Consider the following 15,377-nt stretch of genomic DNA (forward strand, 5'->3'; position numbering starts at 1 on the left):
AAATACTTTTCTGAAAATAAGTTAACAAATAGTTGTTTTTCCATATAAGTCTATAAAAAATAACCTTTAGAAACACAAGTTAAAATTTCTTAACTATTTAAAATTTTTTTTTAATGTTTATTTATTTTTGAGAGAGAAAGAGAGATAGAGTATGAGCAGGGGAGGAACAGAGAGAGAGAGGGAGCACAGACTCCAAAGCAGGCTCCAGGCTCCAGGCTCCAAGCTTGTCAGCACAGAGCCTGACACGGGGCTCAAACTCATGAACTGTGAGATCATGACTGGAGCCGAAGTTGGACGCTTCACCAACTGAGCCACCTAGGCGCCCCTAAAATTTCTTAACTTTAATCAGTTTTTCAAATATGTAAATTATCATGTAAGTAATGAATGAAAACAGTGCTATAATAAGCTTCTAGAGAATATCTTTTATAGTTGAAGAAAAGCAATTTAAATAAAAGTCCCTAAACTGGGGAATTTGGGAAGATGGAGATCCCTCCTTTTCCTGTTCCTATGCTATCCATCTTTCCCTATTCCCATTTAAGTACAACTGAAAGTCCTGGACATTTTATATAAAACAAACATAAGAATCTGAAAGAGAAAAATACTGGCTAGGGACCTCAGGACACAGTGGTATGATCCCTGTTTTGTTTTGTTGTGTTCAACCTTATATATTCCAGACTTGGAGCTGAAGAAGTCAGTAATCTCCCCAACAGACACCTGCTCTTGTAGCCAAGAAAGGGGCAGTATGGCAAGACAGAAAACTTTTGGACAATAACTATTCTCCTTCAGCCAAAGATCACATAAAAATATTGTGGCTGCACCACCACCTGCATGATCAAAGGCCAAACGGGGAGCCTACACTTCACCCTTGTGAGACTGTAATAAGGTATCCAATACCTCCCTCCCCCCATGGTACCTGTGGAGACTACATGGGGAGCCAGGACTTCCATACCTCATTACATGCAGTAATGAGGTGCCCATCCCCTTCCCTCTGAGGTGTTGTCAGAGGAGTCTTAGTGGACAGTCAGGACTTTCACTATTGCCCAGGGGTAAGGAGGCCATCCCCACCACATTATCAATGCAGAGTACATGGGGACCTGGAACTTCCACCTCCATTCAGCAGTGATGGGGAGCTTACCACCCTCAGGTGACAGTGGAGGCTAAATGGGGAACCTAGACTTCTTCCACCTGGCAATAGTAAGGGGTACCCCTCTGTCCTGCCACAGTGGCATCGGAGAAAGTCATGTAAAACATATCTATATATACATATATGTAGATATATGTGTGTGTGTATGTATGTATACATACATATACATATATTTTTTAAGTTTATTTATTTATTTTGAGAGAGAGCAAGCATGGAAGGGGCAGAGAGAGAGGGAGAGAGAGGATCCCATGCAGGCTCCCCACTGCCAGCGCAGGGCCTAATGTGGAGCTTGAAATCACAAACTGAGGTCATGACCTGAGTTGCAACCAAGAGTCACATGCCCAACTGACTAAGCCATTCAGGTGACCCTAAAATAGGAGGTTTAAATAAGATCCAAGATCTCATAAACTAATATGTAAGTGTCTAGGTTTCAAATATAAATCACTTCTCATACCAAGAATTGGGAATATCTGACTGAATGAAAAAAGACAACCAATGATAGATATTAGAATTATCTGAAAAAGATTTTAAAGCAGTTATTATTAAAAGTGCTTCGATGAGGAATTTACACAAAGCAAGTGAAAAAATAGCCTCAACAAAGAAATAGAAAGTCTCAGCACATAAATAGAACATATAAAGAATAACCAAATGGACATTTTTGAACTGAAAAGTACAGTAATTGAAATAAAAAGCTCAGCAGATTGACTTAACAGAATGAAGATGAAAGAATCAGTGAACTGGAATATAGAACAATATAATTACACAATCTGAACAAGAGAAAAAAATAGACTGGGAGAAAAAAAAAAAAAAAACCCAGAGATTTAGAAACCTGTGAGACTATAACAAAAGATGTAACATTTGTGTCATTGGAGTTTTGGAAGGAGAGGAGAATGAGGGCAGGGCTGGAAAAGTACTAAAAAAAATAAATAAATAATGGCTGCAAACTTCCTAAATTTGACAAGACATTGACCTCAGATTCAAGAAGCTTAAGGGGACCTATTTGGCTCAGTCAATTAAGCCCGTGACTTTGACTCAGGTCATGATCCTAGGTTGTGATCATGGGTTCAGGCCCCATGTCACTCTTTCTGCTGTCAGCACAGAGCCTGTTTTGGATCCTCTCTCTCTCTCTCTCTCTCTGTCCCTCCCCTGCTTACTCTCTCTCTCTCTCTCTCAAAAATAGATAAACATTAAAAAAAGTAAACTTATTTAAAAAAAAAGCTGAGTGAACCCCAAGCAGGCTAAGCCCCCTAAAATCCATGTCAAGATAAATCATAATTAAACTTCTGAAACTTAAAGAGCAACTGGAAAAAAAAATCTTAAATGCAACTGGGGAGAAAAATGACATCTTATGGTGGAAAAATAATTCAAATAACAGTTCGTCAAATCTTAAATGCACCTGGAGAAAAAAAATGACATCTTACTTATAGTGGAAAAACAACTCAAATAACAGTGCATTTCTCATCAGAAACCACTGAGGCCTGAAGGAAGTGATAAAATATGTTTTCAGGTGCTAAAAGGAAAGAACTATCAATACAGAATTCTATATCCAGTGAAAATATCCTTCAGGAATGAAAGGGGAAGTCAAAGACCTTCTCAGATGAAGGAAAAGAATAGCAGACCTAATCTAAGAGATGGCTGAAGGAAGTGTAAATAAAAACATGGTAAAAGGAGGGACCTTGGTACTATCAGGAAGGAGGGAAGACAGAATATAGTAAATAAAGGGGCGCCTGGGTGGCGCAGTCGGTTAAGCGTCCGACTTCAGCCAGGTCACGATCTCGCGGTCCGTGAGTTCGAGCCCCGCGTCGGGCTCTGGGCTGATGGCTCAGAGCCTGGAGCCTGTTTCCGATTCTGTGTCTCCCTCTCTCTCTGCCCCTCCCCCGTTCATGCTCTGTCTCTCTCTGTCCCAAAAATAAATAAACGTTGAAAAAAAAAATTAAAAAAAAAAAATAGTAAATAAAAATAAGGGTAATTCAGTAGGTTTCCTTTTCTGGAGTTTTCTAAACTATGATGGTTGAAGCAAAAATTATAGTGCTGAGGTGATTTTAAATGTGTGTAGAGGAAATATTTAAGACAATATAAATGGAAGTAGGATAAAAGGATGGTGTATTAGGGTTTTCCAGAGAAATAGAACAGAGAGATTGATGGACTTTAAGAAATTGGTTTATACAATTGTGAGGACTGGAAAGTCAAAATCTTCAGGGTAGGCTGGCAGGCCGGAAATTCTGGCAAGAGTTAACATGATAGTCCTGAGTCCAAAGCCAGTCAGTCTGGAGGCAGAGTTCCTTCCTTTTCCTGGAACCTCAGTCTTTTTTCAGCTGATTGAGGTCCACTTACATTATATTGAGTAATCTGCTTTACTGAAAGGCTACTGGTTTAAATGCTAATGACATCTAAAAACTACCTTCAAAACCACATCCAGAATGGTGTATTTGTTTGTCTAGGCACTATAGCCTAGCCAAGTTGACACATATAATGAACCATCATAGATGGTAAAGAGAGGTAAAGCTTATGTATTTCATTCAGATTGGTAAAATGACTGGTAAGTTATATACATGATACAGTATCTAGAGTAGCCACTAAAACTGTACAAAAAGATACATTCAGATGAACCAAAAAAAGAATTCTAAAAAATATTCCAAATAACCTATAAGAGAGCAGGAAAAATTAAACAGGGAAGTGAAAAACAGAACAAACAAAACAAAGAATTAAATGGCAGATTTAAGTACTAATATATAACAATTACATTAAATATAAATCTGTTTTAAGTATACCAGTTAAAAGAGATTGACAGACTGCATTAGGAAACATGACCCAAATATGTGCTCCCTGCAAGAAACTTATTTCAAATTTAATAATATCAGCTGCCTAAAAGTAAAAGGATAGAAAAAGATTTGTCATGCAAACATTAAGGAAAGCAGGAGTGGCTCCATTAATATCAGATAAAGTAGAATTCAGAGCAAAGAAAACTAGCAAAGTCAGAGAAGGACATTATGTAATCATAGAAGGGTCAAACCACTCAGAAGAAAAAACAATCCTAAATTTGTATGTACAAAGTGGTGGAATTAAAAGGAGAAATAGGTAAATCCACAATTATAATTGAGACCTGAAACATCCCCCTCTCAGGAACTGATAGAACCATTTAGAAAATCTGCAAAGATACAGAAGATCATTAGAACGCAATCTAACCAATAGGATCTTATTTACATGTATAGAAATTCTATCAACAACAGCAGGATATACATGTTTTTTCAGTCCATGGAATAGTTACCAAAATAGATCATATCCAAGGCTGTAAAACAAACCTCAATCCATATAAAAGAATTAAAATCATACAGAGTGTGTTCTCTAACCACAATGAACTCAAACTAGAAATCAGTAACAAAATCTCCAAGTAACTGGAAACTAAACACACTTCTAAATAATCTATGGATCAAAGAGGAAGTCTGAAGGGAAATTTAAAAAATAGTTTGAACTAAATGAAAATGAAAGTACAATATAAAAATCATGGGGACCCTATACCTATTAGGGAAGTTTAATTTATAGTTTAAGAACTCCCCAAAAAGAAATCTCCAGGCCCTGATGATTTCACTGGAGAATTCTATCAGAAGTTTAAATAGGAATATGAATTCCACACAGTCTTCCAGAAAATAGGTGAGAACATTTCTCAGGTTCATTTTGTGAAAATAGCTTTAGCTTAATACCAAAATCAGACAAAGGTTATATAAGAAATAAAAACTATGGACCAATATCTCTCATGAATATAGATATGAAAATCCTTGACTAGACACACCTAGTTATCAGATTTGAGGCAGCTCATAATAATAAAAACAGTAAAACCTATTGAGATGTAAATAAGAGATAAATCAAGGCAGACCTAAGTATGGGGTTCACAAAGGCATGTATACTTGCTGTTTGTGCTGGTCCTGTTCCTGGTGTCCTTCACTTACCTTTCTCTCTTCTGTTTTGTATCTCAAAGGAGGGTGATTTGAGTAGGTAGTGTTTTCCAAGTTCCCAGATCAGCTAGCTTCTGCCTGGGTTGAGTCAGTGGGGGGCGTTGGCAGGGGTTTGGAAAGTAAGCCAAAGGAAAGGCTAGGGTACTTTTCTTCCTCCCTGTCTGCCGGAGGTGGTGTCTCTTTTGTAGCACCAGCTTCTCCCAGACTGCCTGCCTTGGCTTTGTTTTCCACTGGTGGTTTTCCTTGGACTTGGGTTCTGGTTACATCACTACTTTCTTTCTCCCTCTGTTCCTTGGTATGAGAGTGGCTTTCTGCTATGTCTCACTGTCCCTGATTATGTTTAGTAGAGTTAAAATCTGTTTATATCCAATATCCAATATCTTTAGTATATTTAGTAGCATTATATCCTCCGTTTGGTTTTTGTGTACAGTGAAATAATTGGGCTAGGTACTATTTTGATAGTATCTATTATGTGCCTTTGTTACAGCTCATTTTTTTCTTTCTTTCCTTCCCCCTGCCCCCCATAAACTATTTGATTTTTTCTTCCAGAATAGGGAAGCTTAAAGCAGAAATAGAACAACCTTAAAAGGCTCTTTTCCTAAATCTGATCCTTCATGTCAATCTCAACAATACCACCTACCAAACACATGAATTGGACATTCAGCAAATGTTTATTTCAAACATTTGTTCAGTGTCTACTGTGTGATAAAATGTCAAAATGGTGAACTGAGGGTAAAAGGTTGGATATGATATGGTTGCTTTCAAGTTGCTTTTAGGGTTTCTGAACAGGGCTCATAGTTATGGAAAGAGTTCTTATTACCAGCACCTTTAGTTAATAGGGTTTATGGAGTACTGTGAACTCCCATATAATATAAATTTCTTTAAATATGCAATCCCTTGAGATGTAAACATAAAATTATATTGTGAATTTAGAGAAAGGGAGTTTTGGTATATTCGAAAGAATCCCAAGTTCAGGAAACATTAATTTTATTCTTCTTTGTCAACTAACTAATTTTATATCATGGAGCAAAGTAGTTAAAAATCTGAGTTGTTTTTTTTTTTTAACAGTTTTTTTTTTTTTTTTAATGTTTATTTTTGAGAGAGAGAATGTGAGCGGGGAGGGGCAGAGAGAGGGAGACATGGAATCTGAAGCAGGCCTTAGGCTCTGAGCTGTCACCACAGAACCCAACGTGGGGCTCAAACCCACAAACTGTGAGATCATGACCTGAGCCGAAGTTGGGTGCTTAATGGACTGAGCCACCCAGGTGCCCCCCAAATCTGAGTTTTTTGTAATTTTTTTTAAAGTTTATTTATTTTGAGGTGGGGGCAGGGAGAGAGAGAGAGAGGGAACGAGTGAGCATGAGCAGGAGAGAGGCAGAGAGAGAGAGGGAGAAAGAATCCCAAGCAGGTCCTGAGAGCTGTCAGTGTAGAGTCCAGCACAGGTGGGGCTCTCTCTGGCATACTGTGAGATCATGACCTGAGCCGAAACCAAGAGCCGGACACTTTACTGACTAAGCCACCCAGGCGCCCCATGTAATGTTTTATTAAAACACTTGATTTTAGAATATTTGAAAGGATACATTTAACAGCTTAGGACATTGTTAAAATAAAATTATCATATAGCTGTTTCTCATTAGTCCCGCCTTTTCCTTTAATTGCTATGTAACTTAATTCTGATCAATAATTAGGCTTACCTTTATAATTCATGTCACACCTCAGCTTGGTGTCAAACATCCTAGGGCTTTAGCTTCTTTTTTTTTTTTAATTTTTTTTTTTTAACTTTTATTTATTTTTGAGACAGAGAGAGACAGAGCATGAATGGGGGAGGGGCAGAGAGAGAGGGAGACACAGAATCGGAAGCAGGCTCCAGGCTCTGAGCCATCAGCCCAGAGCCCGACGCGGGGCTCGAGCTCATGGACCGCGAGATCGTGAACTGAGCTGAATTCGGATGCTTAACCGACTGAGCCACCCAGGCACCCCAGCTTTAGCTTCATTTTATGTTAACATGCTGGTAGACCCCTTCACCCCCTACCTCCACCCCATTCTATTCTTTCTAGACCTCTCTGGCCTATGTTGCTACCTCTTCAAATACTGTCCTGGAGATAACCTCCAGAGAAAAACCCTTTAGTCTTGTTGCTGAAGGATTTTTTAAAAAAATTATTTAATTCTGTCCTATTTACCAATACTATTATAACTCTTGATTGGAAGATCTTAATAAAGAAAGGTCTCCTCTCTGCAGTTTTTTATTTTGAAAAATTTGAGTCTATCGAAAATTAGGGAAAATTGTATAATAAACATCCTATATCTTTTGTCCATACTCACCATTTGCTGAAAACTTTTCTGCATTTGTTTTTATCTTTCCTTCTGTATACAAATGTATTTGTTTTTTGGGGCACCATTTGAAAGTTTTATGTACCATGACATTTCATCCCTAAATACTTGTCACAGGATTTTTTTCACACTTTTTTTTTCTTGTACATTTCTGCCATACTAGAATATGTAAGTTCTCATGATGAACGATGCCAGAAGATATACTTTTTGTAGAGTCTCATTCTTCCAAATAAAGTTTTCCCCTAACTTTATAGTACATTGATTTTTTTGTTTTGTTTTTTTGATAAGCATTTTCTCATCACCTTCTGCTACCACCCACAACCACTATTCTCACTACTCCATTCTGATTTTTTTCATTGTTTTCACTTTTAAACATTATGGTAAAATGTATGTAGCATAAAATTTGCTGTTTTAATAATTTTAAAGTATACTGTTTAGCGTCATTAATGCATAGTGTCGTACAACCATCACTATTAACTTTCTAAAACTTGCATCACTCTAAGCAAGAAACTGTAACCATTAAGCAAGAACTTGCTGTTTCCCCATTTCACTGGCCCTTGGTAGTCTCTAATCTACTTTCTGTCTTTATGATTTTGTCTATTCTAGGTAGTTCACATTAGTGGATCCATACAATATTTGTCCCTTTCTTTGTCTGGCTTATTTCACTTTGCATAATGTCTTTAAATTCATCCATGTTTTAGCATGTATCAGAACATCATCCTTTATGGCTAAATAATATTCCATTGCATGTATATACCACATTTTGTCAATCTCTTCATCTATTGATGGACACTTGGATTGTTTCCACCTTTTGGCTGTTGTGAGTATTGGTGTACAAGTATCTCTGAGTCTCTTTTCAATTTATGGGGTACATACATACCTAGGAGTGGAATTCCTGGGTCATGTGGTAATTTTATATTTAGCTTTTTGAGGAATTGCCAAACTACTTTCTATAGTGGCTGACCATTTTATATTTCTACCAGCAGTGTATGAGGATTCCAGTTTCTCCATATGCTCACCCATGCTTATTTTGTTTCTTTAAAAAAATGTTTTTTATTGAATTATTATTAACATACAGTGTTATGTTAGTTTCAGGTGCACAATATAAATTGTTTTGTTTCTTAAATTACACGTATGAGTGAAGTCATACAGTATTTGTCTTTTTCTGTCTGACTTATTTCAATTAGCATTATATGCTCTGGCTCCATCCATGTCATTGCAGATGGCAATATTTCATTCTTTTTTATGGCCGAGTAATTTTCCCTTATGTATTTATGTACCTCTTCTTCTTCATCCATTCATCTACCACTGGACATTTGAGTTGCTTTCATGTCTTGGCTGTTGTAAATAATGCTTCAGTAAACATAGATGGGCATATATCTTTTCAAATCAGTGTTTTTTGTTTTCTTTGGGTAAATACCCAGTAATAGAATTACTGGATTATATGGTAATTCTATTTTTAATGTTTTGAGGAACCTCCATACTGTTTTCCACAGTGACTGTGCCAATTTGAGTTCCCACCAACAGTATACGAGGGTTCCTTTTTTCCCACATCCTTGCCAACACTTGTCATTTCTTATTTTGATTTTAGTTATTCTGACAGGTGTAAGGTGATATCTCATAGTTTTGATTTGGATTTCCCTGATGATGAGTGATGTTGAGCATCTTTTCACATATCTGTTGGCCATCTGTTATGTCTTCTTTGGAAAAATATTTACAAAGGTCCTCTGCCCATTTTTAGTTGTATTATTTGTTTTTTTGGTGTTGAGTTGTGTAAGTTATGTATTTTGTATATTCACCCCTTATCAGTTATATCATTTGCAGATCACTTCTCCCATCCAGTAGGTTGCCTTTTCGTTTTGTTGGTTGATTCCCTCACTGTGCAGGAGCTTTTTATCTTGATATAGTCCCCAAATACTTGCTTTTGTTTCCCTTGCCAGAGAAGACATATCTAGAAAACTGTTTGTTTAAAAAAAATTTTTTTAACATTTTGTTTTTTGAGAGACAGAGACAGAGTGTGAGCAGGGTAGAGGCAGAGAGAGAGGGAGACACAGAATCCAAAGCAGGCTCCAGGCTCTGAGCTGTCAGCAGCCCGATGCGGGGCTCAAACCCACGGATGTGAGAGTATGACTTCAGCCAAAGTCGGACGCTCAACCGAATGAGCCAACCAGGCACCCGTAGAAAACTGTTTCTATAGCCAATGTCAAAGAAATTACTTCTTATGTTTTCTTGTAGGAATTTTATGATTTTAGGTCTCACATTTAGGTCTTTAATCCATGTTGAATTTATTTTTGTGTCTGATCTAAGAAAGTGGTCCAGTTTCATTCTTTTGCTTGAAGCTGTCCGGTGTTCCCAGCACCATTTGTTGAAGACACTTTTTTCCTATTATGTATTCTTGCCTCCTTTGTCATGGATTAATTGACCATATAAGCACAGGTTTATTTCTGGAGTGTCTATTCTGTTCCACTGAGCCATATGTTTATTTTTGTGCCAGTATCACATTGTTTTTCCCTTTCTTTGATTATAGCCATCCTGAAGTGATATCTCATTGTGATGTTGGGTATCTTTTCTTGTGTTTATTATCCATTTGCGTATCTTATTTGGGTAAATGTCTATTCAAGTCCTTTGCTCATTTAAAAAATTGAGTTGTTATCCTTTTGTTGTTTAAGGGCTCTTTATATGTTTTTGAAATGAAACCCTTGTCGGATACATGATTTGCAAATATTGTCTTCCATTCTGCCTGTTATTTTCACTTTCTGGATAATAGTCTTTGATACCCAAAAGTTTTAAATTTTGATGAAGTCCAATGTATCTTTTTTATTTTGCTTTTGCTTTTTCTGATCTCTTAGTGACAGAACCATCAGCAAATTTATCAATTGTGGTTAGATGATTGTTTCCCTGGTCACATATTAGGGCTTGAGTTGCTTTTTAGTTCGAAATCAGCAAAAAATAACAATATTAGTTGCCACTTACTGAATACCTCATATGTACAGGGGCCTTTGGGAAACTTGAAAAAATAATTCTAAGGAAAAGTCCTAATTTCATTCTTTCTAGGTAGATTCTATTGAAACCCCTTAATCTCCCAAAGACATATAAACTTCCCTGTCATTCTGGAAGAAATTTAACTTGGAACTATTGTTATTATCTCTACTGCACTAATCAGTTTCCTGGCATCTGCCCTGATCCTAGGCTCCCCCACTCATACACACATTTCAGCCTCTGGAGAATCCAGGTTTCGTGTTTCTGCATTTCATTGAACTTCTTACTTACTTACCTAGTTTGTTTTACCTGACCTGCCTAGTCCACAGTCATCTTTACAAACTGCTTACAAAGGGAATACAGTTTTGAACCATACTTCAAATGTGTTTTATTGCACTAGAAGGTGAGAGTTGCCCTCACATTTATAACTCTGAAATTCCTTTAGGAAGGTCTGTATATGGTGCTATTGATTTACACAATTGGGTTTTTCCTATTTGTGGTATGAGAGCTTTCTCTCTAGTATATTTTCTCTCTGATGACTCAGTAATGTTTCATTATCCCCCCTCTCAAACTAGGAAAATACAAATATTAAGTGTTCTATCAATGTTTAATACAGTTTATTCTGATTTTTTCCCCTGTAGCGGATCTAAAGAGAACAATTGCTGTCCTCTTAGATGACATTTTACAACGCTTGGTAAAGCTGGAGAACAAAGTGGACTATATTGTTGTGAACGGCTCGGCAACCAACATTACCAATGGCACAAGTGGAAACCTGGTGCCGGTAACCACAAATAAAAGGATCAATGCATCGGGCAGCATTAGATAGCAGTTGAAGATCACCTTGTGCTGCTACATCCACCGTGGATCATATCCTATGGCAGAAAGCTTTTAAGTTGCTGGCTAGGATAGAATAATACTGTACAATAAAAGCCCTACGCATTTCTGAGGAATATGCTGGATTCACAGAGCTCTAATTCTGTATATAAATTTTAAAAGTTATTAGTTTGCTTTCAGGCAAGTCTCTTCAATGCTGTACTACTATATCCTTAAAGGGAATTTGGTAACATGGTTGATGTAGTAAGCAGGTAGGTGATCTTTGTATAAATCTTTTGTGTTTGGGATGGAGGTGAAACAAAAACACTGAAAGACATGGGTTCATTTCTATAAAATATTTATTTAAATATGTAACATGTTTTTTAGAGAATATTGTTATTGAATCATTTTGTCATTTGTTCTCAATAGGTTTAACTGTTAGACTAATACTATTAGAAAATGTGTTTACTTCCAGTACTATATTTTGTTACTCAGATTATAAGCAGAGAAAGGAAGTATAATGTTGAAAATAATGTTTTGAAATCATGACCCAAAGAATGTCTTCATTTGCACTAGCCTTCAGAATAACTGGAGGTTAATTATTGTATATTTTGAAAAATTACATTTGTAAGGTTATAATCTTGAGATGGTTAGTAGCCACTGTCCATAACCTATTCTAAACATTGAGAAAAATAATGTAAAAATAGGAATCTCTAATCTCATAAAAACATTTTCTTATATATACCTTGAAGAATAAAAGATATTTTTATGATGAGATTAAAATTAAGTAAAGTATTAATTCATGATTTTTCACATACATGAATATTAATTTAAAAGTTTAACCTTTTGAGTGTCTGTGCTATTGAAAGCACATTATTTCCGTATTTGGGTAAGTTTTGCTTTTGTTATGTTGGCAGTGGAAGGGGAGACAGTTGTGAGACTGGGATGCTTAAGGTCTTTAGCCAGGTGTGTATACTAAAGGTATTTTGTGCTGCATTAAATTGCTTGGAAAATGTTAACATTATGTAAGAGTATCTGGCTTCATGAAATTGTGGATTTGTGTAAAAGATATATTAGGTATTCATTTTATATAATGACCACTTAAAAACAAGAGCATTTAATTTAAGCTATGAAGATTGACTCTCTTTTCAGGAAAACAGTTATTGTATATAGCACAAGAGATCCTAATCTTGGATAATTCTAGTATAGAGCAACGTACAACTTTATTTAAATTTCCCTTGTAGCAAATTTAATTGCCATATGGTGCCCTGTATTTCATAGTATTTATTCTCTATAATAACTGCTTAAGTGCAGCTAGCTTTTAGATTTAGGCTATATTGAATTTAGTTTTGGATATTGTATTGTTTATTATTATAATATGTTACCACACATAGTAGCAATAATTATAATGCTTTATTAAAATAAGTATGAGAAAATATTGTTTCATGAAAGGTAGCTTTCTAAACTCTTTTCCCTATACTCTATGTGAAGAAATTAATTACATACCATTGCCAGTTGAAGTTTGGAATAATTGTTCAGTCTTATTAGATGTAGACATTTTTGTTTTTGTTTTCAGGGATGAAATAAAATATATTATTTGTACTTACAAGGTGTGATAAGTTTTTTTTTTAATGGTGGTTGTGCATTTAAAAAGTGGTAAGTGTTGGGGCGCCTGGGTGGCGCAGTCGGTTAAGCGTCCGACTTCAGCCAGGTCACGATCTCGCGGTTCCTGAGTTCGAGCCCCGCGTCCGGCTCTGGGCTGATGGCTCAGAGCCTGGAGCCTGTTTCCGATTCTGTGTCTCCCTCTTTCTCTGCCCCTCCCCCGTTCATGCTCTGTCTCTCTCTGTCCCAAAAATAAATAAACGTTGAAAAAAAAATTTTTTTAAAAGTGGTAAGTGATTGAAGGGAATCTTAGATAACTGGGGGTTTTGTTTTATCAAAAGAAAACAGTGGAAAATTGCTTTGTTCATGGTAGGAGAGTTTGAGTTCAGGATTTGATGGGAGTAAGTCTGAGGATTATGATCGGAGGTGGTTCCTAGGTTTGTACCCTCAAGTTGAAGTTTACTATTGAGTTTTTAAAGGTCATACTGTAGTATTTATATCTTCAATTAATCTTAATCAGGACATTAACACAAAGGGTGTCACGAAACATATTAAAACTTTCATATTTATTTCAGAGTAATTTTGGGTTATTTCAGAATATCTTTAAGCAGTATACTGGCAAAAAAGTAATTTAAACATTATTTTACATAGTTGATGATAACTTGGGTCCCATTTGTCTTCAAGAAATACTTAGGACCTTGAGTGTGGAGTTAGGTAGACTATAGAGGCTCAGGTCTGCCTTTTTAGTGACACCATGTTCTTTATTTTAAATGTATAGAATCTGCCTCATCTTATTTAATTCTGTCTCAGAAGACTAAAGTGTTAACAGCGTACATAAGAACCTCTGACTTGTACATTTGGTTTAATTGCAAACACTTCTGTTTTTAACCACTTTCTGCTGAATAGCTATCGATGTAGTTAAATTGTTATCCTTTTTTTTTTTTTTAAGAGAAATGTTTACCTGAAAAGAGGATATGATATAATGAAAGAGACAATGAATGAATGCATGAATGAATCGATGAGTTAATTGAAACCAATTTTTAAATAATTGAAAACCCAGAATGATTCTTAAGTTTTGGTTGGGGGCATGGTAGAGTCATCTTTTGAGAGAGCTCAAGAGCTAGAGAGGAGAGAAAGAAAATATGAAAATAAGAATAAATATAGAAAAACAAAATGGGAGGACAAATCTGAAATTTTTCTACCTACAGACAACTGCTATTGACATTTTAGCATATAAATGTGAATCTGATCTCCCCTGCCCACACTCTGTATTGTTTCTACTTAAAATCCAGTGTTCTCGCTGTGGCCTCACAAGCCCTAATTTGTTCCTATCTGCCTCCTCACTTCATCTTTAACTACCCTTTTCCTTCTTAATTCCTCTTCAACTATATTGACTTTCTCTTCCTGGGACTTTCTCTTCCATGCTTTTGCCTCAGCGACTTCAATGTGATATTCCTCTATTCCCAGATATCTTCATGCTTCCCCTCCCATCCCCTTCCACAATATTCTCAGGTGTTGGCTCAAATGTGTCTCTGACCACCTACCTAATTAACATGCCTCTAGCACTCTTTTTTCCCTTTTTATTTTTTGTCATAATTGTGATATACCTAACATTAAATTGTATATTAATGTATTGTGTTTTTTTCTGTTGCTCCTTAGAATCTAGGCTCTGTGAAGGCAAGGACTTCCTTCTGTTCACTGATATAATCTGGGCACATGCGACTGTGTCTGACACATAATAGGTGCCTGATAAATATTTGTTAAAACTAGTTACTAAGCCATTCTATGCCTTTTGCTTTGTGTATCGATACCTTTATTTATATTTTTAAAGATTATACCATACATTGTATTCTTTTTGTATAATGTATGAACTTCTTTCCAAGTCAGTAAGTATATAACTTTCATGGCTATTCTACTTTGTGGCTATATCACCATTGATACATCTTTCAGTCAATTATTAGACATTTTGTTTGCAGATAAAAGATTTAGACCTAGGTATGGGACAAGTTTAAAGCTTGTCCTCTTTGCATTACTCCATGCTGTCATTATTTTGGGTGGTAATGGGTAACCCAGTAAAGTGTGATTAGCAATTTGGGGGAGACAAAGTGGTGAAATATCTCCATTTGCATAGAATTATAATGACAAAAATCTAAAATGGGTGACCATCCTCAGACCTTGTTTTATGTTATAAACGAGGGTAGAAGCATTTTGCAGGGTAGGAGAAAGACGGAATAAAATGTAGAATGGCTAATCCATTAATTGAGTTAGAGAGCTGGTTAGTGGTCAGAGTTGTGCTTAATCAGATCGAGTCTGTCATTTTGCACCTTTTGGCTTAAAATGGATCAATAATATTAGTCTGTTTAAGTAAGGAAGTTAGGCTCTAAAGATTTTTTTTTTTATTATTTATTTATTTATTTATTTATTTATGTAATTTATTGTCAAATTGGTTTCCATACAACACCCAGTGCTCATCTCAACAGGTGCCCTCCTCAATGCCCATCACCCACTTTCCCCCTCCGATTTTTTTTTAATGTCTTTTTCGATTTCACCAATGT

The 15,377-nt window shown here is 36.2% G+C and overlaps 1 protein-coding gene across 2 annotated transcripts in view; it reads left to right on the forward strand.

Annotated features, from left to right (window-relative positions):
• CCDC126 (coiled-coil domain containing 126) overlaps window positions 1-12,826 on the forward strand; it is a 41,212-nt gene extending 28,386 nt beyond the window's left edge. For both annotated transcript variants that reach the window (XM_045495088.1, XM_045495087.1), the window contains one exon: window positions 11,049-12,826. In XM_045495088.1, coding sequence (XP_045351044.1) covers window positions 11,049-11,233 — 185 coding nt within the window. In that variant the 3' untranslated portion in view covers window positions 11,234-12,826. The remainder of the gene's footprint in view (window positions 1-11,048) is intronic.
• The last annotated feature ends 2,551 nt before the right edge of the window (window positions 12,827-15,377 follow it).

The sequence above is a fragment of the Leopardus geoffroyi genome, chromosome A2 (genome assembly GCF_018350155.1).
Source record: "Leopardus geoffroyi isolate Oge1 chromosome A2, O.geoffroyi_Oge1_pat1.0, whole genome shotgun sequence".
NCBI lineage: Eukaryota > Metazoa > Chordata > Mammalia > Carnivora > Felidae > Leopardus > Leopardus geoffroyi.